This window comes from Trematomus bernacchii, unplaced genomic scaffold, assembly GCF_902827165.1.
Source record: "Trematomus bernacchii unplaced genomic scaffold, fTreBer1.1, whole genome shotgun sequence".
In the NCBI taxonomy this organism is placed as follows: domain Eukaryota; kingdom Metazoa; phylum Chordata; class Actinopteri; order Perciformes; family Nototheniidae; genus Trematomus; species Trematomus bernacchii.
Window position 1 is genome coordinate 27,959,793 of NW_022987739.1, and position 27,872 is coordinate 27,987,664.

Here is a 27,872-nt window from a genome sequence, read left to right on the forward strand (position 1 = left end):
TTCATGTGCGGAGGCGATTCACAATCAGGCCAGCTGTAGCAAGACCCTCTCAGCTGGAACGGAGGTTGCGGGTATAGCAAGGTATAGTATGTATATAAGTTTAATTTGGCATAGTTTGCACTCTACACCGCACTCACTAACCTGGTCGAAATATTTCCACACATTACTCCTTTTTGACGCCATGTCTGTTGTGTAGGACTCTTCAGAGTGTAAATAATTACCGGACTATGACTGGTAAAATATGTTGAAAACAGGTCTCTCCTGTCAAAATGTCTATGTACTTTGCCGCCACACACGGTTGCCAAGCAGTGCTTATTGTTGTTTAGGCTGACCACTCATGTGTCGCGAGTGTTGATAGGGGGTGGGGGAGCACGCTCATGAACTGTTAGCGCCGGAACCTCGCAACGGCTGCGGAGCGCATTTGCGCCGCATTTGGGCATAAGATGAGGTTTGAGTCTGCGTGATTTGCGTGTAGGCAGGGGCAGCAGCCATATCATTAGCCAGAACTAGCTAGATCTGATGGATTTGGACATAAACGCGAGTGAAGTACCGGACGCGAGAGAGAGAGATCAGCACCTGCAGCTCTGCCCGCTGTGAGGGACCGGTGAGCGGAGCAAAACACACCTTTATACGTCACCTAACACATTTAGCTATGGCACTGTCGTATACATTGAATTATTCAATTTGATAATATGTAATCAACTTAGGCATCCCTCCCAAAAAAAGAAAAAAAATTAATAAAAATATTCATAACTCATATTCGAATACCTGAATAATTATTCGAATACCTGAATAATTTCGAATATTCGAATATTCGATTAATCGTTCCCATCCCTACTTTATACGGTGTACATATTAAAACAAATGACTCACCGAAGCGTCTCTCTGATGATAGCCTTCAGGTACGGCATGTGAGCGATGTCTTCGCTGGTGGGCACCTTGTCCCCGGGACACACACGGATCACTTCCTGGTAAAGCTGCTCCTGGATCTCTGGTATCTTTGCCAACTGGTACAGAGACCACGCGATAGTGTTGGAGGTCTGAAAAAGAGAGAGGAACACACATGCTTATCTTCTGTTTTTTACTTTGATGTTCAAGTTGCCCTCTCACTGAGCCCTGATGTTCAGTTTGAAAGCTGTCTGGGTTAGAAGTGGGCTTAATAAAGGTAAAGTAAAAGTTTAGTAGATATCTAGGTTGCATAAAACTGGTGTTTCAAAATTCCAATGGCTATATTATTGTAAGGAATTGTAGGAAAAAACGATTAATGTAAAAATTCAGATTGTTATTGTAATGTAATATTATGAATCATTTCACAACTATCAAACATTAAATGTTTTTTTTGTGAAGCATATTGTGTGATTAGATAAAAATGATCACAAAATCAGTTTTACAGTATTAATTTATGAACAAATTAACTTTTAAACTGGTGAATTTCAGAGAATTAGAAGGCAGCTTTCCTAAGTCTACCACTTTTTTAACAGGCACAATCCTGACCTTTTACAGGCAGTATTCACATTTTGTATAACTTGAAATGCACTTGAAGTGTAGTGAGGTTGTTATTCTTAAAGTCCCTGAGATTTGAAGAATACAAAAAATGTAATTATTATTTGAGAGAGAGAAGATTCACACCACTAATAAAGTCATAATTTAAGCCAACAAGAAAACGTAATGCAAGACAAATTATACTATACAATAAGGCCCAACACACACACACACACACACACACACACACACAACACACACACACACACACACACACACACACACACACACACACAACACACACACACACACCACACACACACACACACACAACACACACACACACACACACACACACACACACACACACACACACAGTCTGTACTCACGGTGTCGACTCCTGCCAGCAGCAGCTCGGTGATGCTGCCCAGGATCTCTGTGACGGTCATCTGGTCGCTGAGCAGCAGGTGTGTGAGGTACGCTCCCTCCACCTGCTGCTTCAGGTGCATCTGCTGCTGGATCTGCACCATCTTCTTCTGCACCAGCTCCTCCGCTGAGAGGAAAACAAGTTTAACATTTGTCATCGGAAAGAAACGTGTTCCTGCAACAACATTGGTGTAATATACTATTTTTTCATGTTAATATAATTTTTCTATGTTGCAATGTTGGAGGAGCCTGACGGGCCGTCTCCACAGCAGCGTTAAAAAATCTTGAAACGCTTCTGCCCATTTACTTTGAATGGGGTGACGTCACTTTCCCTCACTTTTCGCCGAAATGCATTGTGGGCAGGCGAGCGGAGATTCTCAGGATTTTCAAGATTCAAAGTTGAACAATGTTCAACTTTTGAAGCTGAGGTGGAAGCGTCAGCCAATCAAATCCCGTGTACGCAAATCTGGCAGTTCAAGCTCTAGCCAATCAAACGGCGTGTATGCTGGGAGAGACATACCGCAGGTCATTTCCTCATATTCCAAAAAATGGAGGAGAAATTAGCGGTAGCGAATCAATCACCCGGTGCTTTATGACCAGACCTACCGGGATATAAACCGGAGGAGCCAGGCATGGAGGGAGGTGGCAGAGACAGTGGTATGTTTTCGCCTGTTTTGGGGAGTTTATATCCAGTTTACTTCGGGCTTTTTGGCTTCGTATGTCGCGGGCGGGAGATTCATGTGATTGGTTGATCGCAAAAAAATCCCCAAGCCTCAGATACGCCCACCTCCAAGATTTTTTTAACGCTGCTGTGGAGACGGTCCGTGAGACTGTCATTGCCAAACATTTAAATAGCTCTCTTTTTTCAATTGAAATGTATTTAGTCCTTAAAGAAAACAGGCAGGATATTCAATTTCAAATGTAACGATAAGTATTCTTTAAAAATAACAACACAATTATTATACAATTATGAAACCTGAAAATGATCACGATAGGGCCCCTTTAAAACACAAGGAGGAAACTGGCTCGATACTTTTGCCCACTAGATGGCGAAAGAATCAACACAGAAGGAAAAAGGGCTGAGGTGAGGTGGACTTTGTGACTTTGAGAGAGTCACCAGTCTAGTGTCCTTGAAATTATTTGATAATGCAAATGACCATGAAGCCTGAGCTTTAGTAACCCTTTTTCTGTGATAACAATCAGTGAGGAAGATTGGCAGCACACAAACAGCAAAGGGTTCATGTTGTAATTCCTCAAAGCAAGAGAGGACATGTTATATTAACTTACATAGGCTACCTTGTTTCACGTGAGTAATATGTAATCTCATGTTGTTTTGGAAATGTCCTACAGTATATTTTAAAAAACAAAACAAGAATCAAGGATGTTCTAGTTCTGATTCTGATATTGAATAAACAAACAATTTTTCTGTAACAAACGGCCTAAAACAGGTTATATTTCCTCACAGATTTTGAAGAGGTGATCCCAGGCGGCCGCAAACTGTTTCCAGTAGGAGATGTAGGGCCAGATGCTCTTTGGGAAGAGGATGATGATGTTGGAGAGACGAAACATTTCACCCACGGAGACGATGAACTTTTGTGTTTCCTCCGGCACCTCCTCGTTCATGCAGCCCATACGAGTCTCAAACAACACTGAACAGATACCTGCGTTTAAAAAGATAGACAACAAATATTATAACTCGTCTGTTTGCTATCCTGGCTACAAAGTGGTGGTTTAGTTAAGCAAAGTTTACACATCTTACACCTTGGCCAATAAAAAAAAAACGAAAATAACAATTCACTTATTTTTTTTTAGTAAAGTGAAACATTGATTTATGGGGATTTTGGGTGATATTATGATCCATTTGTTACCACATTTGTTTGATGGGGTTGGGTTCAATTATTTCACACTAAACTGGTCATTTAAACAAATAGCCCCTGGCTATGTGGCTATATTATTGTCTTCATTGTGTTATTCTTCATGTCTTACACAGCCCTGTTGCCGTAGAAGCATGATATACAGAAAGTTAATCCATAATTTGATAAGAAAGCTGCTGTTTAAAGGAATATATAGACATTTTAGGGAATATTTATCTGCTTTCTTTCTCAGAGTATGATTTAAAAAAGCAATACCACTGTCAAGCTGCCAGTTACATATGAAGCTACGGCTAGTTAGCTTAGCGCTTAGCTTAGCAAAAAGATTGTACACGGAGGGAAACAGCTAGCTTGGCTTTGTAAGCTGTAAACCTCTCTAAAATCATACATGCATCTTTTTTTCACTTTGTTATTATACATATTAATCCAAGTAAAGCCAGACCTGCTTTTTCAGCCTGTTTCCAGTCTTAAGGCTGAGCTAAATTAAGCTAAGCTAACCAGCTGGTGGCTTTAGCTTCATATTTAGCACATAGACACTAGAGCTGTATCATTCTCACCCTTGAGTTATCTGAAGAAAATGAAATAAGCATGTTCCTAAAAATGTCAAACTGATTTCTCTGTGTACATAAACGTGTCAAGGCCAAAACACCCAACAACTGTGTCAGAGTTTACGCCCTGACAGCACACAATGACACTAGTGATGTATTAATGGATGACTAATTCTCTGCTCTGCAAGAATGAAGAAGTGTGGTTGTAATCGTTATTTTGAAAGTAATATCTAAAGTTTGCTCCTCATTCTGCACAATTAATAATTGTATTTAAGTTACATTCTGAATTTAGGGCTTAGGCTACTTGAGTATTTTAGGGTAGCCTACTTATATTTGTATTTATGTAAAGCATCTGGGAAATTCTTCCACCAAGGTAAAAATTAAGGTCCTGACTTCTTAATCATATTAGCTACCTACATTTAAAAGTAGCCTACAATACTTGCTAATTGTACTGTTTTGACACAATCGTACTTGAGTATTTCCATGTTATGGTATTTTACTTCTAGTCCACTACATTTCAGGGACATATATTTTTTGTTTTTACTCCACAACAATTATTTAAAACTTATATGTATTATCAGTTATTTTTGCATATTGAAACACAAGAAATCTATTTAGAAAAATTGCAACATTAACAGGCTCTAACATGATGTCTCAGTGATCAAAACAGGATAAAATATCATTATATAATAATAAAATACTGTGAAAAGGGTCACAAGTATTTACTTCACGTACATTTAGCTAATTATACTTCTTAATTCTACTAGCAGTGGATCATATAAGACCAATTACTACTTTTACTCAAAGTAAAGGATCTAAGTACTTATTTCAGCTCTGTATGTGTGTGGTATGTTGCTTCCAGTTATGTCTAGTACTTTTTAGATGATATCATTTATTCACTTTAAAGATTAACAGAAGTAAGACATCCTGCAGAACACTTTAAATAATATCCATTACACTTGTGTTGAACTATAACACAGTTGATCTTCTGTCATTAATTAATGTAAGATGTATTTCACCAGTAACTTCTTCTAACTGCATTTCTTTCCCTCTATTGCTAATCTAGATGTTTTCTGTTGACTTTCCACAGCTGAATTGTTCACTACTGACCTTCAAAAGCAAATTTGTAGAGTTCCTCCGTCAGGTCGTTGACCATCACTCCGCCTCCGTTTGTATCCCTGAGCCAGGCCACTCTGTGGATGAAGTCCGTCACCACGTCGTTGACGGTGTTCGTGTAGGAGGAGACGTGTTTGGGCTTCAACATCCGAGGGTTCAGGATGCTGCGGATGCGCTGCCAATTGGCCCCCATTCTACCAAAAACCAGGAAGATTAATACAAGGTTTCACGTTTCAAGGCTTTTATTGTCATGTGTATATAGCTACAGTGTAGTTATGACAATGAAAATCTTAGGTCACAGGCTCCTCCAACAGCGCAACACAATAAAACAGAATTATTGAAATATAAAGAAAACTTGTTAAATTTGCCTTATGAAGTTTACTTTATTTTGGTATTTTTCAACTTATTCAACCCAAAATACACATATGAAAAATAATAAATAAACAATGATAGGTCCTTGCTAGTGACAACCTATCAAATGTAAACTGGTTGAAAACATGTAGCCTCAAGCCTAAGCTAGTTAGCCTTAAACATTTTGTATTTTGTAAAAATATACACTAAAATATGAAAGTGTATTCAAAGCCTGAGTCATTGCAATCCTCTCCATCAAAAAACTATTAAAAACACATCATTGAGTGTTGACAGATTGCTTCATTACCATTAACCCAGTGTAGTTGAATATGACTCCTTACTTGCATCTATACTCCACTAAACGTACTGTCCAATAGTCTTGAAAGAGCCAAAGACTAATTGAGTAATTCAGGAGGTTTTAGGGTTTAGAGTTCAGGCTTTTCTCTATTGTAACTAAATTAACTGACGATGACGAGCGCTGCCTCAACAGGTCTGACAAGACAAACCTGATAACAGCGAAGGAAAGCTGCTATTGACAATCAAAAAAAACAATTGTCCTCCTGACTGGGTCTGACTGGAGCCTTAAGATTTGTTATGAATAGAGTACAAAGTACAACGCAACTAATACAGTAGTTTCAGAGGAATTATACTTAGATAGTGTTAAGGAATAATTCTTCTAGATATCTAACCTTTTGCTCTGTGACGTTTTATGATCTGCTCTGACGTCTGTTATCTCCTTTAAGGAAAGGCCTTAGTGCCATATGTGTTGTTGTCACCAGTTTGTGACCGGTCAACTTGTCTGGCACGAAGGGTAATTGTTGTGAGAACGCTGAGGCACTTCTTTATCGGTGTTTGTGGACTCTTTAGGCCTAGGCTCCACGGGAACGAAAAAGATGTGAAATCTTTGAGGCCATGAGTGTCGGACGCAGGTGGCTCAGTGTTCCCAGCTGTTTAGTCTACTCCTTCAGAGATGTTGATTTCTCTCTGTGAACCAGTTAAAAGGTCTAGCATAGAGAGAGGTTCTTCAGAATTGACGTGGCAACTCTACCGTGTGGTCAGAACCTCTGACTCTTTGATTTGTGATGTGAATCCTCCGGCCGAATACTCTGAATAAACCCATCAGTGTTTGACATCAAAGCTCCAACTCTCACCGTGTCTCCTTCCTGAGTCGGTGACTCCATGCATTGCTACACAGAAGTTTCCTCCACAGATAGGATTTATATAAATGACATCCTATTTTAAATAAGTATCTATAACATTGGACAGTATGTTTTGTTCTGCTTTTAACATTACATTAAATGTCACTTGGTAGATGCTTCCATGGCGACTTACATTCATTCAATACTGTGAGCAAACCCCTCAATACTGTGGGGTGAAGTGTTTTTCCCAGGGACACAATGACATGCTGACTGCAGTGGGACTCGAACTTGCCCTCCCCTGGTCTGAAGATGAGCGCAATATTCCACTGAGCCACAGCCTCCCTTTTGAGGCTTTAAGTTAGCCAATTAATTCGGGTATCTTCATAAATTACGAGTCAAATTCCCCAGGTGTTTTTGAGCTGTAAATAACACAAAGAGGGAATTGTGTGCAAAACATTGAATCTCACTCTGACTGAGGAGTCCTTATAGGAGTTTATTCTGAAGGCTGTTTTACAACTACTATGGAATTTACTGTGGACGGGATCAGCTAAATCAAGCTAGAGGATCTATCAGAATCAGAATACCTTGCTCCGTCCCACAGAGGGGATTTTTACATTTGTTACAGCAGAAAGAGACAAAAACAGTTTAATGTTAACTAAGAAGCATGCATAAAAAATATATTAAAGATTACAAAAAATAAACATCTGTAATGATGTAGCAGCCAGATATATATTGCACAGTAATTAACGGCATATATTGCACATAGTTGGTATGGGGGGTTTACTCACTCTGTCAGGGGTCCGTAGGCATGGTTCCTGACCTCCCTGTATCTCCTCCAGTGGGGCATGTCTGAGCGGACTGGGTGCCTCCCCTCCTGCCTCAGGACCTGCTCGATCAGCTCAGCGGTCGCCACGTTCACTATGACCAGAGGCCCGAACGTTGACTTCCACAGAGGACCGTAGATCTTCCTGTGCTCAATCTGTGGGCAGAGAGGGAGTCATTTACGGAGATATTGGATGTGTGATTTACCAAAGAACCTCACATATGGAGCTGCCTCCTGCAGGACGGATCAATTTGTTATTTCCGCAGTGGAATTCATATGTTCAACACGTCAATTTACTTAGGGTCTAAGGAAATATGAACTTGAGTTTTGTTATAGTTGAATTGATTCTCAAACACACTTTAGGTTTTTAACGAGTTAACTTTCTATTTATTTGTTTACCTTAAGAATCCTTTTTTAATCAATTTGTTCAGATTGCACAAAAGTAGTACTATGATGTTTGATATTACAGGGACTGTGAATTTTTAACATGATTTTATGCATATGGTGGTGCTTTCTATTTACACTATGACAGATTGTGGCTATACTGAATGTCCTAAACAGTTTGAGAAGAAATGCAAAGCATGTGGTTAATATTTCTTCTGTGGAAAAACAGGTTCAGCAATTAAAATGTGGAAGTGTAAAGGTAAAGCCTTGTATTATTATAGGCCTACTAGTTTTCATAAATGTATTGTTTGTGTTGTGTAAAACAAATGTCAGGACAATAGATACAAAAACATTGCAGATTCTGATGCCAAGGTAATGTCTTTAAATGTCATGTTTTGTCAATGTAAAACCCAAATATGTTAATATAATTGAAAAACAGAGAAAATCTCCATACTGTATGTGAGATGCTGAAAACAGACTTTTCTGCAATTTTGGCATTACAACATTGTTATAATATTTGTGAGTGTGACTTTGATTTAATTGATTTGATTCAATGCTGCCAGCAACACAAATACACATTTCCCTTCAGCACTGGGTTCAGGGAGTGCATCTTATATGCAAAACCACAGCACACAGACACAACTTCATAACAGTCTGCCTGCACAGAGACCTGCCAAAAGAGGTAAATACATTAATGTATTGTATTTACTAAGGCTTTACGGTCATTTTAACTTGTGATGCAATCGAAGACAGTCTCCATAAATTAAGTTGAAATAAATGATATGGTCGGACAGGTCAAAACCGAACAACAACACAGCCGTCCTTCCATCCACAGAATCCCTCCACGTACCTGCATTTGTTGCGCCTTTTTGAAATAGCCCTTTACAAAAAGCCAGTTCAAAGTGGACATCAAACTCGGTCCGCCTAAATCATCCATGGTTTTCTGTTTCACGGAGTCATTTATCACGGTGGTGGTGGTGGTGGCTGCGTCACGGCGGTGGATGCCCGCATGATTCCCCGCATTCAGGCCGGCTTTAGCCGTCTGAATCCCGGCGTGCTGCTGCCGGTTCACCCGCAGTCCGAGGCTCATCAGAGATGTCCTCAACATTTTCACTGCAGGTGTGTTTTTCCTGCAGCTTCTGAGGTAGAAACAGGCACGACAGCAGTGTGTGTGTGTTGGTATGTGTGTCAGATAATAATGGCTCCCTGTTTATAGCTGCAGGCCGATTTTTAAACCCAGGCTCTGAGCCAACTGTGGACTTTGTTCCCATATCATAAATCTCCATGTTTGTAACATGCACATCCAAAACCAATACGCTGATTATGTACTTATAAGAGAAGATTGATTATTAAAAAACACATCTGAGTAGTGATATTTAACATTTTTAAGAGGTTTAACTTAATAAATAACGTATTTAGGTGGGTTTTGTCTAAAACTAGACAACTCACTAAATAATTTAGATCTTGCTGAGCTCAATATGTAGGTAAAGGTATTTATTGAGTTATTAAGAGTTATTTATTTTCACTATATCTGTAAAGCGTCTTTGAGCACCTGTAAAAGCGCTAACAAAATAAATCTATTATTATTATTAAATGTGCAATGTATTAAAGTGCCTTCTGGAAAACTGATCAATTCAGTATGATTACACACATCCTAACACATGATGACAGCGATATGTATTGTATAATAGTGTATGGGTTCTCAAAAACTATACATTTAAATGGAATATTTATTATGCATTTCATGTATTTGTGCTGCATTCACGGATGTTGCTGCCACCAGAGGGCGACTTCTACTTTGCTATCAGATGGGATAAATCTGTACAATATGCCATCAGAATTTGATTTCAATACTTTTTTTGTGGTTAGTTAATTAGTATTCATGTGTCAAGTAAATTGTATACTTGGATCAATCTTGCAGTGTAGAGCTGTGTGTGTGGGACATACCATTTGTTTATCAGCTATTTTCAGTGCACTGCATTTCTACTCGTGTTTTTAAATTGCAACGACAGTTATTTGACTCAGTTCGTAACAAAGACTTCAGGTTGTAACCGGCTCTGACCTCGTATAATTAGTAGTATAATTACAATTAATAGTATATACGTACACCTATCTATTAGCTTACATGGCACATGGTAACACCTTACAACTGTTTTTGCTTGTGACTCTCAAACAAGACTGTCAACATGTTATCACAAGTTCTGGCCTATAAATGTGATATGAACAACAGCGTGTTTTATTTAGATGCCTAGTTAAAAGTTGAATGGATGACTTCATTGGTTTAAACCGTTATTGGTATTTACAAAATGTGTTGAAATAACACCTTGCTTGTTTGGCCTCGACAAAATCATTATAAGCGTCATAAATGTAACGCAGTCGTTGTACTAATGTTGAATAGAAAATGATCGTTCTATTGTTTCTCTATTCTGATCCAACGGGACAAAGAAAAAAGCTTGTTCCAAACTATGAACCTAATCAAAAGCACTTAATTGACCCCTTGATGGGAAAAAAAGGAAATAAAAAAAGGAAGGAAGCTTACGTCCAGGATATCCTGCAGTAACCGGGCGTAACCTCAGGGTCACTACGATCAGAATTTTTTTTATGTAATCACAATAAAATCCACACATGGTTGCACAAAAAAAAATATATACATATTAAGCAATGCAAAAGCACAAAAACTATTAAAATCTTTATTTTTCTACAAAGAATTTACTCTCAAATAGTTTACAAATGATTCTCTGAGGCCACCTTTCTCCTTAAGGCTGAAACATTTTAAGACATCTTCAACACTTATCATTCAGCTGGGATGCCAAATAAAGGCTGAGACATAGACAGCAACTTCCTGTACGCTGAGTCGGGGCGCAGCAGGGAAATGGGGCTTGTGACAAAACAAGAAGAAGGCCTACGTTATAAAAGGAAAATAACAAAAAGGCACACCAAGTTCTTAAAGACTCGCATTGAGGTGCAGCATCAAAGCATCTGGCTTGTTTTGCGCAATACAGTTCATACTAACTTCCAATTGCTTGGCTTTTGATATATATATAGAAAATATATTAAGCAATTTGCTGATGTTCGAGTATATTTTGAAAATATAAATAATTAGATTCAAGTATTGCAGGTTTAAAGCTACAAAGCATGACCCTCACTGAGTCAACTAAGCGCACTACTTCGCAAGAAATCAGAACTACTTATAAACCGAGATATCACAGCAATCAAGGTTTCAAGACATCTTAAAGCTGCAATGATCAATATTAATTATTACCTTACCTGAAGCAATAGCGAGCATTTTAGCGTCTTTCAGCTGATTGTTTTGGTTTTCTGGCCGACAAACTCCGCTCTTATCGACCTTGTTTTAAGTCAAAAGAGGCAGCTGTGATATGCCAAAATTACTTTAAATAAACGGTAAACTACCCGCGAGTGTCAAACAGAAGACGGACACCTTTAGCAAATAGCTGTGGGACATTTTGGAAGTGTCTAATGGCTAAAGAGCCAGATATATTCCTCAGGGGTTGGTAAAGATCAACACAGCTTTAGTAGAATAAATATCGGACCAAAACCCTTCAGTTTGTTCACAACGCTACGAATGGATGATCAATGGTGACTTCAGGGTGTGTAATGAAGAAACAGTTAGCTACAACTTTCTAGGTAGATAGTAGAAATGTCAATATGCAATTATTTAAATGTATCTAGCTTCAAATTTAAATAGTTTGTTGTCCTGCAGCTGGGTTTACAAATAAAAAAGCTCTACATCTAACGTCACAACAACTCTAAAGGACAAAAGTAGAAGATAAATATGATGAATAATTACTACCTCCATTTATATGTGTGATGTTTTCAATTCGGTTTGTTTTTTTAGCATTATTACAGAAAAACTACTGTACATGATTTTTAATTTTGGCCTGGTCAGAGGTCTGCGCTCTCCGACTGCCGACGGGCTGTCACGGATTAATGTTTCCTATCAGAAACGAATGCAGCTAAACTGAAGCTATCTACAGAAATCTGACCTAAGGCACGACAAACTATCCTAATATTGCTAAAAGCTGAAATGCAGGAACTCCAGAGGTGGTTAGGGACTGATTGATGGGGAAAAATATCCATCTGCACGACATACTGTAACCACCGCTGTCTTTCTGCCTCTGATATGCTTAATGTGCACCCAGTGAGATGAAACACTTCAGATGGTTTGTTATTTACGTCTGCTTCTCTTACACCAATCCCATCATGCCACTCTGAAATAAGGCATCCTTGTAACATACAGTTTTCACACCAGAAAAAAAAAGATCACAAAGCAAAAAATGTGACGTAAAAATAGAAGTTTGTTGGCGGAGAAGCAACAAATGATATTTGCTAGCAGAAATGTGAATATGTCAAGGACAGAGTCCCGTATTAAAGGGAGTAAGACACTGACAGGCCTGTTCCCTGTTCCTTCACTCCTCACTGAAGATCCTACTGATGTCCAAACACGTCCTCATGTCGTTCAGTCACTCTCACTGCCGGATTCACTCAGCTGGAGGTCACTCTCTGCAACACAGGTACGTAGCAAAATGAACAATGAGATTTAGATGCTTAAATACATGAAGCCGTCATTAAACAACATTATATTAGAGTTCCATTTCTTCACTATTTATCTTGGTTTCATTTCACTCTGTTGTTTTATCCTCTTTCTGTTACTTAACAGTTTGATGTAAAGTAGACGTGGAGCTAAGTCCCGTATCTGTAACTGTCTCTGTCCAAGAGTTCAAATGTATTCAAGAAAGATAAATGTAATCTTTTCCAAAACTAACAAGATCTGATCTAAGAAAATATTCTGCTTAAATCCATTTCTGTTGATGCTTAGTTCTGTTTTCTCTGCCTTTCCTTTTTATTTCCTGCTTCTTCACACACATGGGGTGTTTCTCAATCGCGAGTACGCTTGCTTGGTAGCACATGTCTTCCGAGTCACTTGCTTCAGAAGCGAGGCAAGAATACTTCCTGGCATTCGGAAAACGAAGAGTGGAACAGGCTAGCAAGTGTGCGTCATACGAGAGGCCCCGCCTTACATTTTCCACCACAGATTTGGGGAAATTGGTCCGTGCGCAAAGCATTGTGGGGATTTTAAGACCGCGGAGTCTACACATGTGCAGCCTCGAAATTTCTCCTAACGAAGTACGCCGGGCTCAGTAGAATTTCAAGTATGCTGGAGATTGGAACAGTACTTCGGCGGCACTCGATGACATAGTATGCTTGAAATAGTGGCTCTGGAGCAGCTTTACTCGAGATTGAGAAACACCCATGCTCTCCAGTACAGGTTAGCTCTGAGTGTTAGCGATGCTAATGTAAACATGCACCGACCACATTACGTCCAAAACAGTCGGGCATTGTTTCTGATAGCAACGTTTCTGATAGGGCCGTGGGTGTAAAGCCAGCCTACATTTGAGATATTACGTCATATCGGACGCAAATCTGGATCAGCTCCGTTGTAGCCCCGTTTTTAGAGATTTGGGTACGGAGGAAAAGAGAGAGGGTTTTATTTTCTGACGCTGCGTGAGTTCCCTGACACACCGGGGACACATCTTTATGTATAAAAGACATCAAAAAGTGCATTTTGCATGATAGGTCCCCTTTAACCAACTGATGTGTCGACAAGTGCTCTTTATTTTAAGAAAATAAAATGGTGTTGTTGAAATATATTAATTAGCTTCCCCCACCAGTTATTTTATCCAAGCATACATTTCAGACGGCATGTTAAATCTCCCACATGTCAGACATTGCATTCCCCTCTTACTTACTGAAAATTGTTGTCACTGTTACCGTTATAAAAAGCTTGATAAGATAAAGGCGCGTCTGGCTGAGAAAGAGTCAAACTGACTTTTATAGTTTTGCTGAGGAGTACTTACTGAGAGTGTTAATGAGTCCTCCTCCACTCTCCTGTGGGCGACTGTTGTTGGTGGTGCTGGTGGAGATGATGGGCATACTGGGCATACTGGGCATGCTGGGCATACTGGGCATACTGGGCATACTGGGCATACTGGGCATGCTGGGGTTAACTGGAGCCGGGGGGGGAGGTGCTGCAGAAGTCCGCTCGTCATCAGAGTCGCTGTTGCTGGAGCTGTCGTCGCTGCTGGAGGACGAGGAGCTGTTGGAGTCTGAGGAGCTGTCGCCGCTGCTCAGCTGGTCCATGACCCGCACCTCCGCCATCAACTCTGTGATCACAGGCAAACAGAGATGAAGGAAATAGTGAACGTAATCCAAATTTACAGGAAAGAGAGTGCGCAAAATAAATAAGATCAATGACTTAAAGGTCCCCTATTATACTGTTTTTCATCAATATGTTACAGGTCTCAGATATATACAGAACATGTCTCTGATTGGCTGAAACACCAAACAGATCATTGCAGCATCCCATAATCCCCTCTGTTTCAGCCCTGTTTCAAAAGTGCTGATTCTCTGTCTGTTACTTTAGATGAAAATAAGGAGCCACTCCCCACGCCCCTCTGAGAGATATTTAGTTAAAAATAACACAATAAAAGAGATTCAAGTGATAAGGTGGGGGGGGGGGTTACCTTGGTTGGTGATTGGCTAATGGTTACACAAGACAAAACATCGTTATGACATCATAAAGTGGCCAAAATCTGATCAGCTCATTTTCAGACAGAAATGTGTTTATGTATAAAAGACATGAAAAAGTGGATTTTGCATAATAGGTGACCTTTAAGCAGCATAACATAATTAGCTTGAACCATCAACATGTATGCTCAGGAACGTCCCTATAATTGGAAGATATTTTGCCGAACACCACGTTACCTCTCTCGATGTCGTCCATGGGAGACGCCGGGGAGGTCTTCTCTTTGGGAGGAGAACTCTTGGAGCTGGTGGAGGTTTTGTTGCTGCTGCTGCTGCCGCTGCTGCTGCTGCTCTTCGGCTGCTCCTTCAGGCGACTGGTCTGCTGCTCCATGCGAGCTTGGATCTTACTGCTGCCCTCAGCCCTGGGAATGCACCAGATACATACACAGTAAGCAAAGGCATGTACAATGTTTGCTGAAAATCTGGTACAATAAAATGTGAACACAAAACTCCGTCAGTAAGATAAGACTAGAAAAACGTGAAGGTTTTGAACATTTGAAAAACCAGAAATACCATTAAAATGGTATTCTTTGACAAAAATATGATGGCAAAATAGCATTATTTGGGATCTATTGCTCTGTTTTGGTTATACTTGATAATATGCTTTTTTGTACAATAAAATAGTTTGGAAATTTCTTCTGGAAACATTGATTTTAATTTTTAAACGCATATATTTTTCTTTGGCATTATATAATTTCTTATTTTTCGGTGCTTGTGTTTCTTTTTTTTTACTTTGTACAGCACTTTGACACAAACAAGGATATAGTCATAGTTTTATTGTGTCGCTTTTCTGATATGTTCACATTTTCACCTCATTTAATCTGTAAATTAGCTTTATTTTTTAGATGTAGATGTAAACATGTATGAAGACACTTGTGTTCAAATAACAGATGGTCAAATGTCTCAAAAAGTAGAACAGTAATAACATAAATTGCATGTCATTTTTTAACCCACCTGGTCTTCTTCACAGCTATATTGCTGTTGAGTTTCTCCAGTCTGTACTCTCCTGTGTCATGGTTCACAATGAGGATGCATTCTTTCATATACGGCCTCTTGGACCCCTTGAAGACCGTCACTGGAGCACTTGATCCCTAAAAAATGTAAATAACACAGGAAGGATTGTAACCGTTAACGAAGTCATAAGTCAGAGTCCCAGAGAGTTTCCCTTAGAGGGTTTTGACCAGACAACCAAAAAATGTTATTACTAGATTTTCTAAATATCATACAATTGTTGATAATGTGTTAATGGAAGCTAAGGCACTAAACACAAAGAGGACTTCATAATGCTCATCAATTACTGACCTCTAAATTGGGTAAAGTAATAGTGACTTGCTCTCCTTTGCCCACTTCAAGCTCTCCTTCACATGATGTATCGATGGAGGCTGGCTTGAAGTCATCTGTAAAAGAACAGAAAGTATTTGCACAATTTATACATAATTAGTGTGGTTATATTAACAACGGTTGCAAAAATATAAACAAAACAACAGCAACTCTGTGCTGCAGTTGTGTACCGTCACCACCAGATGGCGGTAGTGTACAGATTGACGCAATGCTAACATTAGCTTACATTTTGACAGCTGGAGCATCAACGGCTTCTAATAGTTACGTTAACAAACGTATTAAGACGACAAAGAAGACACATAACTTTCAACTTACTGAAACGGGAAGGCGGATTCAACAAAGACACAAGGCTATTAAAATCTGTCTAAATGTCAAACAGCTGCCTTCGTATTTTAAAGCAACAAAGCTAACTAGCATGCTACTGTTAGCTATGTATCTTATAGACACAAAGCTAGCTAGCATGCCACTGTTAGCTATGTATTGTATAGCTACGAAGCTAACTAGCATGCTACTGTTAGCTACTGTAAAAAGACAAGATTCAAAATCCCACTTACATCGCACCGTATGGTAGCCACTTTTAGGGTGTTTCTCAAACGTCTCTCCTAATTTCAAGACGTGTTCTTGATTGTCAAAGTTGGAGTATGTTGTCCCATTCATTCTGATAGTTTCATGAGCCGAAACTTTCTGCTATCCTTTTTTTATCCGATAACCATGTACGGCAGAGACTTGAACACCTCATTGGTACCGTTAGGTCCCTCCTACTCTTCGTTATGATTGGTCAAGTGGAGCGTTCCCCTTTGTTTGATTGGTTGGACGTCTGTCAATCAAGATTTGATGATGATGGAGCAGCTGTAATGCAAATGTTATGGGTTTCTATTCCCACAAGTTAACCCATTTAAAAAGAAATTGACATAATATTTAACACATTAATCTCAATATTTTTTTACATGTTAAAATATATTGTATTTATTTTTATTTTACTATTATCTATTTGATGAATGTCAGTATGCATTAGGATTCTGGAACTCACATGATTATTAACAATCAATCAAATAATATTGGATTATACGGGATATTTGTAAAAAAAAAATTGACTTTTTTAGACATTTTTGGGAATATTTAATACACAAATATTCAATTTACTAAGATTTATGTTTTTGTTTTTGAAAATGTTCAAAATATTCAACTTATAAAACCAGAAATACCTTTAAAATGATATTCTTTCAGAAAGAAAGGACGGGAAAATTGCATTATTTGGATCTATTGCTCTGTTTTGAGACATGATATTTGATATATATGCTGTTTTGTACTATAGACTTTATAAAAAATGTGTTATGTTATTGTTTCGAAATTTCTTCTGAAATTTTTTTATTTTTACGCGCATATATTTTTCTTTGGCATTATATATTTTCTTAGTCTTTCAGTGCTTATGTTTATTTTAATGTTCAACCTATATTATTACTCACTTTTTTTATTTTCATTTTGTACAGCACTTGGACACAATTTTAAGATGAAAGACAATTACCACCGTCTATAAATATAATTTCCAACCCTAGATTGCATATTAACAAATAAAGATAGCTCAAAATGAGAATCAGTATCCATAGTAAATATAAGAATCTCGACCCACAGATCCTAACACTGACCAAGTACCTTTTACACTAAATGAGCATCATCACTGGGCTGAGCTGCTAACATAATTACTGAATGATTCAGACTGGCTGAACCGCTGAAGGTCTGGCAGTGAGAGACTGATGAACTGCAGCAGAAACACTTACTGACTGACTTCAGCTCCACAAGCTGCAGGGTCTCTGAGTGAAAATAATCTGTTTCCTTTCTTTAAACTGTTAATGATTCCTAAGCCTTAAATTCCTGCCCTCTCTGCACTTTACTGAGGCCATATGCTCTGCTGCCTTCAAGGATCAACATCTAAAACAAGGGGAATGTGGAGATTACACGGGCGTATTATCACCAGTTTGTCACTCTGTGGTCTTCCTGTCCACATAAACAACATGTTATGAGGGTGGTTGAGTAGTAAGGTATTGGAAGAAGATTGGTTTCGGAGACACTAGGGATAATCTAAAATAGAAATAGGCAACAGAGTGGTAATACATAGCTCAAAGTGAAGTTCACAATTAGCCCACTCTTTCACCTTTGACCCATGACCTACAGTCAGTCTAGGGTAAGTTTCTTCCACTGCAAAAAATGTAGACTATAGCACATAGAAATTGGTCTCAAAGGGGTCATAAAGTAAAGTGTATAATACACTGAATAGCTTTAAAACAATGCATAATATATGTTAATTATTATATAGTGTTCTCCTTTGTTGGGGGGTTATGGAGGGCCACACAAAACTTGAACTTTGAATCAGGGGATAGCAAGTTCGAGTCCCACTGCAGTCAGCATGTCGTTGTGTCCCTGTGCAAGACACTTCACCCCAAATTGCTCCTGTGGGGATTGTCCACAGTATTGAATGTATGTAAATCGCTTTGGATAAAAGCGTCTAACAAGTGACATGTAATGTAATAATACAAATAATAATAAAATAGGATTATTGTATTTCAGGCAATACAAATAAATAAAACAAAAATAACAAAGTATTCATTTATTTCAGGCAATAATAAAATAAGTAAATAATTAGTTTTCTCATGTTTTGTGTGATTATAATCCTATTTTTTTATTTATTCTAGTGCTGTGTAGACGGAGCTGGATGACAACAAGAGGAGTCCTGTTTCTCTGTATCTCTTGTGAACAGAAAGCAGCAGGGGTCTGTTTCCATGGACGAGGCAAACAGTGGCTGTCCTCCTCCAGAGCTATCGGTTACTGCGGTGGTTGCCCTTGGACTGCAGGAGGTGGTTTTCTGTTTCCGAGCAACTATCCATTATTATCAACAACACTGAGGGGGGAGCCACAATACAGAGTTCCCAGGTTGTAAGATAGTAGCAGCGGTGAAAGAGAGATCCTCCTGTGTGTCCGCCTCTTTCTGTTTCTGCAACGGTGGAAGTCTCAGAAGTAAAAGTCCTGCACTTACTTAACCCTTAGATGCATAAGTGAGTCTTTTTTGACCCGGTGAGGTGGTTTTCTTGAAGTATCTTTGAAATTACATTTTACATCATTTCATATTCCAGCTATTCCTCAAAGAACATGTTTGGGATATCATGCCATTCAAATTTTACATTTACATTTTAAGAAATTGTAGTTTTTGTATTTCTACCCCAAGCTTCCATAAGTGGGTCAAAAATGACCCGCATGCATTTCCTATGGGATCCTCTGGGAACCTTTGATTCTTATCACCTGTTGCTGTCAGGAATACATTCACTGTGGACCACACAGACCACATCACAAGTGACACCTCTCAGGAAGATTATTTTACACAGCAAGATCTGATACCTGTCAGTATAATAATAATAATACATTATATTTGTATAGGGCTTTTCAAGGACTCAAAATCACTTTACAATATAAGGGAAGGTTAGGGTGGGGGGTATAGGACTATCAAACTTGATCAACCGGCATGGATTGATGGTGGGGTATGAGTAGACAAGAGGAGAAGAGATGAGTTTTGAAAAGGGACTGGAATACTGTGAGGGTCTCAGAATAGCGGAGATCTTTGCATCAATATGTTCAAAACGTTTTTTTTCAAAATGTAAAAAAAATGTCTAAAATTATAAATAGTGAAAAATTAAATATAAAATATTTCTATTGTGAACCAAAATATAATACTAAATATTATACAAGTGATTTTTCTTAACCAAAATGACAAAAATGGCATAAAAACACATATTATTCTAATACGGGTCCTTTTAGACCCACTTATGGAAGAGTGTAGGGTCCAGTCACTCGTGCATCTAAGGGTTAAGAGGCCCTATTCTGCTTTTTATGGGGTTTCCCTTTCCTGTAGCGTGTTATAGGTTTCTGTGCATGTAAAGGGTCTGCAAAGGCTAAAATCCCAAAGTTACCTCCAGAGTTTTCTCTCCGAAGCTGCTTTTAGTTTTTTAGCTCCCCACAAATGGAACAAAACTTCCAGAAAACCTGAGGTCTTCTGAGGAGTTCTTTTAAGTCGCGGCTAAAAACACTACTTTTCTCAGCTGCTTACCCAGAAGTCTTTTAACTTATTTTAGCACCTACTGTATTTACAATGTTGTTTTTAAACCATTCTGTATCTCTTTTATGCATGGTTTTTATGAATCTGTTATTCCATTACGTTTATTTATTGTGTTCCTTTCTGTTGTCTTCTTATTAAGTGTTCATGATGATGTAATGCACTTTGAATTGCCTCTGTGTGCCTTACCCCCCTGCCTGAAACTTAAATTACAAGTTTTACCATACAAATATCAGAAAACCCGAAAAAATTCTGAAATCCTTTATACATCCCACTGCACGTAAATGTATGCAGATAAAAAAGGCAAATTTGCATATAGTTAACATATTACATTTAGAGCACATGTGTCAAACTCAAGGCCCGGGGGCCAAATCAGGCCCTTGGTGGATTTAATTTCGGCCCGCAGGATAATTTCTAATTACTATTAGATCTGGCCCGCCGGTATATTGCACGCACACCTTCACTCAATCCTGAGGACTTCCTCCGCTCAGAGCCTGACCCCAAACATTGATGACCTTGCACCTAAGATGAAATGCCAAGTACAGTATCTGGCTTGAGCTAGCATCACAGAGCAGCACACTGAGTTTACATGGATGTTTCCTTCTGCACTTTTTCTCTCACGACAACAGGGCATGTTTGGTTTTCTTTGAGGGAAATAGTTTTTTTGAAGCTGTTGTTGGCCTGTGGAAAAATGTAATCATGAGAAATGACTCCGGAAAAGCTGCAGATAGAGCCATAAGAAATGAATGCAACTGATTATTTCATGTTTAATGTTGTTTTTATAGGCAATCATTTAAAGGTGGGGTAGGTAAGTTTGAGAAACCGGCTCGAGATACACTTTTTGTTATATTCCATGGAATGCTCTTAACATCCTGATAGCAATGAATATCTTAAGTGCTTTGACAAAAAATCCATTACAAAATGTCATCTGTGGAAGCCGTAGTACTGTAAAAAAGTACGACCAATCATCTTAGCCGGCCCGGCTAAAGTAACTGGATGGCCTACCTGCCTGTCAGCCTTCCATCTGTGCACAAACTTATCTCGTGCCCTGATTGGTCATGTTCGCGTTCGTGTGTGTTGGAGGAGGGGCTCTGTAAGGAAGTGGCAGATTTTTTCCGGTTGTGTATTTTCAAATTCTTGCGCACCCGAGCTGGTTTCTCCAAAATTACCTACCCCACCTTTAAGCGTTGTTAATTCCAGATTTATTATGTGCAATAAGTCGACTTGTACCAATTTTTTCATTTTGGCCCACTGTGTATTTGAGTTTGACACCCCTGATTTAGAGGTAAGCATACATTATTAAAATCAAATAATAAATCACATAAGATTACAGTTGCAGCATTATGAAGTATATGCATGTGTATTGTGTTAATATATACTTAAATACTAAAATTAAGAGTACTTGTAAAAGTAAACTCAAAAATGTAATCTCAATTGTAAATAATGGATTCTCGACCCGCCTGTCTTAACGTTGACACACTTATTTCAGAACCATATCAAATCTTGGATTATCATTAATGATGCTTTAGTGCGTTTCACAATAACGACACTGATTAAAGAACTGGTATATATGTTAATACTGGTTTGATCTTCCTGTATAATTGCAAGTTAGATAGAATCTGTAATGGTGTTGTCATGTGTTTACACGCCCAGGGACTGCAGATGGAAATGAGCTAATAGTGAAATCTGGCATAAATCATCTCTGCATCTCTCTTTGTGAGATGAATGTGTTATGCATGGTGTTGTTTAATAAAGACTAATAATTAATGTATGCTGACTTCTTCACCAGATCCCTCTTGGTAATTAGACTGTTAACTGTTAAATAAGAGAAGGAGAAAGAAAGATATTCTGCTCTTTCAACACATATAAAATATATAAGTGGAGTAGTTTTTGTGCAAATGTTGTAAAAGCAAAATAGAATTGGGTGGCACGTCTAAGTCAAATCTCAAGTCTTTGACAACTTAACTTAAACAAAGTCTTAAAGTCTGAAGTAAAAGACCAATTGCAAGGTCTCTGACAGCCGTACAATGACATAGCCTTCTTTATTATTATTTACCACATACAAACTTCAACCACAATGTTTTTAATCTAAAGTCTCAAGAAGGTGAAGTCATAATTTTTTATGACTCAAATCTGAGTTCTGTTTGAGTTTCGAGTTCATGACTTTGCCTGCAGTACTGAAATGTAAACATGTGTGGGTTTATTAAACAGCAATGGTACTAGTTGTTGATGTTTTTATTGTGACGATTTCAAACAGATATGTACAGTATTAATCCATTTATATAGTGACTATATTACAGTAAAACATGGTGGTTCTACTGACCAATTATGGCTTTTTGTTGTATGTTATTCCCTAATCACTCAGTACCCAATATCAATGCATTTTCCCATCAGTTTCAGTACTCAATTCACTGATGTTTTTATATGTTTTGTTGAAAAGAAGAGGATCAAGTAGACACTCCTAAATGGACTCTGAATGCTGAATGATGGAGAGAAAACACACCACCCTGATCTGAGGCTGTCCACCATGAGAGGCTCGTGGGGGGTGAGGAGGGCCATATGGGCTGAGGGAGACCACAGCCAGCCTTTTACCTCTGAGCCAATCAGGAGCCGAGTGAGAGCGTTTGTCCTATGGTAAGTGCTGCCTTCACTGGCTGTCGGAAATAGAAAATGCAGGCATGTATACAGTATATGTATATTTTAGTATTCTATAAAAATACAATTCAATTTTGATTTTATAACTTCACTTAGGGAGAGTCAGTCAAAAGTGTCTCTGAGCTTTTTTGATAAAACAAAAAACATCCTCTCAAGCACAAGTCAGGGCTAATTACTATTACTAAGCTTTGTCAAAGGACCTATTAGAAAATCTTGTTTTCTTGGCAATGTGCATTTTTTGTTTGGATGATACACTGCATTGCCATACAAAAAGTAGCCAAATAAATATTGAAAAACAAACAATAAAACATTACACACAACACATCACCTTTGAACCAATATTCCACGTGTGAAACTGGGAGTGTGAATTTTACGAGCCTCACCTGAACGCAGCACTGTTCCCAAGGAGAACCCCGCAAAGCAGAGAGGTCGTGAATCCGGGATCCTCCGGTAAAACCCTTCAAACCTGCACCGGGGAAGGACAGAAATACATAAATGAACCAGCAGCCTGGGAGTGATTTACTCGGTGCCGGTTACCGGAGCCCGCTGTGGAGCCTCTTCAGATCCGGTTCTGTGAGGAGGAGCGAGCCTCCAACCTGCTCCTGATCTGGATCTGATCCATCTGAGGGGAGGCAGGTGAAAGCGTCCGGGAAGTAACTCTGAGTAAGTATAGCAATGATTATAGTTTACATTTAAATCAAAAGACAAATGCCTGGTTGAAGGAGGCAGTTTTACCATGAGCCTCTCCTCAGGTGTTCATGGTGTGTTTGCGGTCCTCAGCTGTGATTGAAAGCAGTCTTTATACACAGGCTGCATGTCTAGGAGCCCAGTTTTCTGTATCTCTGAAGCCTGTCATGGCTTTTTCTTCTGCAAATATCATTGTGTTGCATCTTAGCGATGGTTTCTGTTATGGTGTATTTGTACTTCTGTTATTTTATATCAAATACTTTCAGTTTTTTTTCAAGGGTTTAAGTATGATAGTGTACAGCAATTGAACACAATGTGGCATAGTAGTTAGAGAAATGTATAACATACAACCCTCTAGCAGTTTCCCCTCAAATCTGGAAGAAAACAATACATGAATACATAAATAAAACAATACAAAAATAATCATATTAATAATGTTAAATTAAAAATAAATAGTACTTATCTTAATCATTTGCATAATATGATGACATTATTAATAAATATATAATACATATATAAATCAATCTAAATATATGGATATAATTACCTACCCCTGGAACCATACTGTAGAGTTGTTCATGTATAAGACAGTAAAAGTTAATAATTTAATCTAAAGAGAAAAATCATTGTTGCAATTGAAGGGAACCTTAAGTGATGTCGTCAAATCTGATAAAAATCCCAATAACCTCTAACATATTTAGATGAATTGCTTAAAGAAGATTATATATTTATATGCTTTTAGCCAATTTCTTGGACTTTGCTGTGAGACACTGTTGTGAAGTGAACCTTTTAATCTCAATTTTTATTGGGCAAGAAGTCCTTAACGGGTTTAAGCAATGCATATTTGAACATTTACAGTGCTGAGAGAAATCATGTTGTATGATTGAAAACTCCCCGACAGCTATTAATAAAAGTCAGACTAACAAATATTTCTATATTAGTCTTTATAAATGAGGATTGAATGATTATTTGATTATCTAAATCTCTTGATTAAATCTCTTTGGATCGACTAATCTAATACTTGACTAAAACTAATCTAATCTTCATTGTGTTGTTTCTGTTGTTCAACGCTCAGGCTGCACCACAAATGACGCCCACGCTTAATAACTTAACTTCATTACCTGAACAGGAGAAGGAAACAGCTGCTGATTGAACTCTCCTTATCTCAGGGATTTGTTTCAGTCTCAAACAATCCTTAATAGTGTAGGTTTTAATTGTATTTAAAAACAAGCCCAGCTGAAGAGATCTCTGTCAGTCGATATGATTTATACTTGAGGGTAAAACCATAAAGCAATAGAACTAAGACAGTATTTGACTTATTTTCTATGTGATGCCATTTAGTAAGTGCAGCTTCAAAGCACTGTAGTTATTCCCTTAAGGGAGTCCCGTCTCTCGAGTCCTTTAGTGCAACATTTCTGGGGATGACTGGCTGCAGCAGGCAGGTGCATCCAAGCCATGATGGGAAATGCCTCTGGGGCTGATGGGAGTGCTGGCTGACGTCCAGGCAGCAATCAGATAATGTTAATGAATACGGTAAAATTGTGTTATTTGCAGTAGCAGCGGTCTCTCCGTTTTCCAGGAATGGAAAATACTGTATAATGAACCTCGGGCTCGCTACACATGAATACTTGATGAAAACTGACTTAGTTGGAGTTTTTTTCCCCCCAGAGATGAGGGTCACATGACTGGAAAACCACTTGAATTTGTCATGGGTGCTTTCATAAAGGACTTGTATGAGTGCACATTTGACACATGTTGGTGCTTTGCTTGCATAATGTTGGGCATGTTTTGTTTTAGCTCATTGAGAATAATTGATTATTTTTCGCTTGTAAACACTGTAATTGTAAATGTCTTCTCCATTTTCGTCTTGATCATGTGTGGAAGTATTTAACCAAGGCCTTTTCTATTGTCTCTGTTTTTTTAAATCAAGATATCAGCTTGTTGGAATTTGATGCATTCATGGACAGAAGATGTCATACTGTTTTCAGGGGTATTGCTGATAGGCCAGCAGCTGCCATGGAGGTCATTTAGTGTGTTCTGTTTCTGAAAAAAAAAGTGTTTTAACAACCTTCATGGGGCCATATTGTGCTCATTTACAGGGTTCACATTTGTATTTTGTGCCTCTACTGTGACATGTTTCCATGCTTTAATATTCAGAAAGGTCTTTATCGTTCTCATACTTGGTAAAAGACATATTGCAGAAATGAATCCACTCTCAGGGCATTTTTCATTTCATTTCTTACTGCACGTGACAGACAGACTAATCTTCATCTCTGTATGATCTCATACATGTAGATTTTCCTGCACTGTGTTGCTCTGTTGCTCCCTATCTGAAATTAACATGGAATTAACACACACACACACACACACACACACACACACACACACACACACACACACACACACACACACACACACACACACACACACACACACACACACAGGAGTCAATAATTAGGCTCATTGAGACGGGTCGATCAGTCAGTCTAATCCCACAGATCTGTGTGTCAGGGGCCCCGGGGCCTCTGATGCGAATGTATTCACAGGCATTGTAAAGTACTGTTTTTGTTTTGGAGCAAGATCAGCATGGCTGGACAGAGAATAATTACCTTCCATTAACTTATTGGCTGAGCTCAGGCGTTTTATTTGGTCTATCGAATTCAATTTACTTTACTCTTAAGTAATAGTCATTACTGCGGCCGTTAGGATTAAAGTTATATTGTATGTCATGAGCTGTTTTTTATTTTTTACAAAGAATACAAATAAGGGCTGTGTGATAAAGCACTCTGGAAAAATAATCAGTTTGCCTTTATCTATAACAACACTAGACGAACACCTCATACGTCATAGCTGTCAACTCTTTTGTGATTGGTCAACCGCTTAGAGATGTCCCGCCCCTTAGCCTATCACGTACAATGTGTTGGAGCGCCAACCAATTGGGGTCAGAACTTAATATTGCAAGTGTAACATAGTGATGTCGCGAAAGTAAACAAAGGAGTCCAATGGAGGTATTTCAGCTTCAGAGTGTGTGGGAGAGAGACTCCCTCTAAAGGGAACACAGGGATTTTAGTCTTTTCAGACTATTTACATGCACAAAAACCTATAGAACACACTCTGAAGCATAATAGGGCCTCTTGTATATATATAAACTGTATATTGAGCATTCTTATAGTCAACACATCCTGATACAAATTACTAGAAGACCTCAGCCTGGCTTGAACTAAACCTCTGACTCGTTTAAAATGTGATTATATATCAAGCTGCTTCTTTTTACATAACATAAAATGGCATAAAGCAGAACAGAGTCCAAACAAAAGTATGTAGACACTCTTCACTTTGCTCTTGACATCAGACAAAAGGCACTCAGCCCTCTCTATCTCTATCTCTACGATGAGAGGAATGCAACCTTGATTCAAGACCATGGTGATGACACTCAGATAAAAAAAGGAAGATCTCAAAGAAATGTACAATACACTTGCTGGAAAAGACACGTCTGATGTTAAGGTTGGTGATGGCATCTCAGTTGGAGAATTTTATTTAGGAATTCTGACAATGAAGTGAAAAAATGATGGGAGTTAGTTCAAGGAGGCAAATCAGCATTGAACCTCCAGCATTGAGCCCTCTGTCCCCCAAGAAGCTCCTTTGTTCTGTGCCCTGCCTGCAGGATCAACTGTAACTCATCATCCCCTTGTGTGCCGTTAGAACATCAGTCACAGCTGCATGCACATCCACATGAAGGCAGTATGACTGACGGTGTATCTGTGAGTATCTGTGTGTGTGTGTGTGTGTGTGTGTGACCGGTCCTCCCCCCATTTACAAACAAACACACTCAACAAAAGGCGCTGTGGGTGGATGACAGTCTGGAGTCTCTATCCAAATTATGGACAACCTCTAATTACCAGTGCAGTAATTAAGAATCAGGCAGCTGTGGCAACAATAAACTGCTTCTGGGAGACCATGGAGAAATGATGATGCTGCTGCGGAGGGTGAAACTGTTTATTACGCCCCTTTAATGCTGCATGTGCAGACACCCTCAGAATCTGGCTGCATACTCTCATACCCCTTTCACACCAACGGTGTTTCAGGGCCGGTTCGGTGCTGGTGCTTGAAAAGCACCGGGTTTTCCTGTTCACACCGCAGCGGAGCAGCGTCATAGCTCCGGAATCCGGTTCGTTTCGAGCACCAAAAAGTTGTCCGTCTAGAAGCAAGAACCGCATACGTCACGCTTACGTCGGAGGGGGGCGAGATTAACCTGAGATAACAGTTAAGGCGAGTACGGCAAATAAAAGTTGTAACAAGCAGTAGTGCTGAGCAAAGTGACTAGAACGCAACCACACACTTGTT

At 38.8% G+C, this 27,872-nt stretch overlaps 2 protein-coding genes across 2 annotated transcripts in view; both read right to left on the minus strand.

The window, feature by feature from the left end:
* The window catches only part of si:dkey-91i10.3 (cytochrome P450), a 22,131-nt gene extending 12,815 nt beyond the window's left edge, over positions 1-9,316 (minus strand). The window contains exons 1-6 of the mRNA XM_034146508.1: positions 8,991-9,316; positions 7,722-7,912; positions 5,438-5,637; positions 3,372-3,569; positions 1,872-2,035; positions 874-1,040 (exon numbers count right to left, since the gene is read on the minus strand). Of these exons, the coding sequence (XP_034002399.1) occupies positions 874-1,040; positions 1,872-2,035; positions 3,372-3,569; positions 5,438-5,637; positions 7,722-7,912; positions 8,991-9,248 (1,178 nt within the window). The 5' untranslated portion in view covers positions 9,249-9,316. The remainder of the gene's footprint in view (positions 1-873; positions 1,041-1,871; positions 2,036-3,371; positions 3,570-5,437; positions 5,638-7,721; positions 7,913-8,990) is intronic.
* A 1,458-nt stretch (positions 9,317-10,774) lies between these two features.
* Positions 10,775-16,823, minus strand: eaf2 (ELL associated factor 2). Its single transcript, XM_034146535.1, has 6 exons — positions 16,639-16,823; positions 16,046-16,140; positions 15,698-15,834; positions 14,924-15,105; positions 14,017-14,322; positions 10,775-12,661 (listed from the first exon to the last, which is right to left on the minus strand). The coding sequence occupies exons 1-6, from the start codon at positions 16,739-16,741 to the stop codon at positions 12,618-12,620; spliced, it is 867 nt and encodes a 288-aa protein (XP_034002426.1). The 5' UTR covers positions 16,742-16,823; the 3' UTR covers positions 10,775-12,617.
* Positions 16,824-27,872: the final 11,049 nt, after the last annotated feature.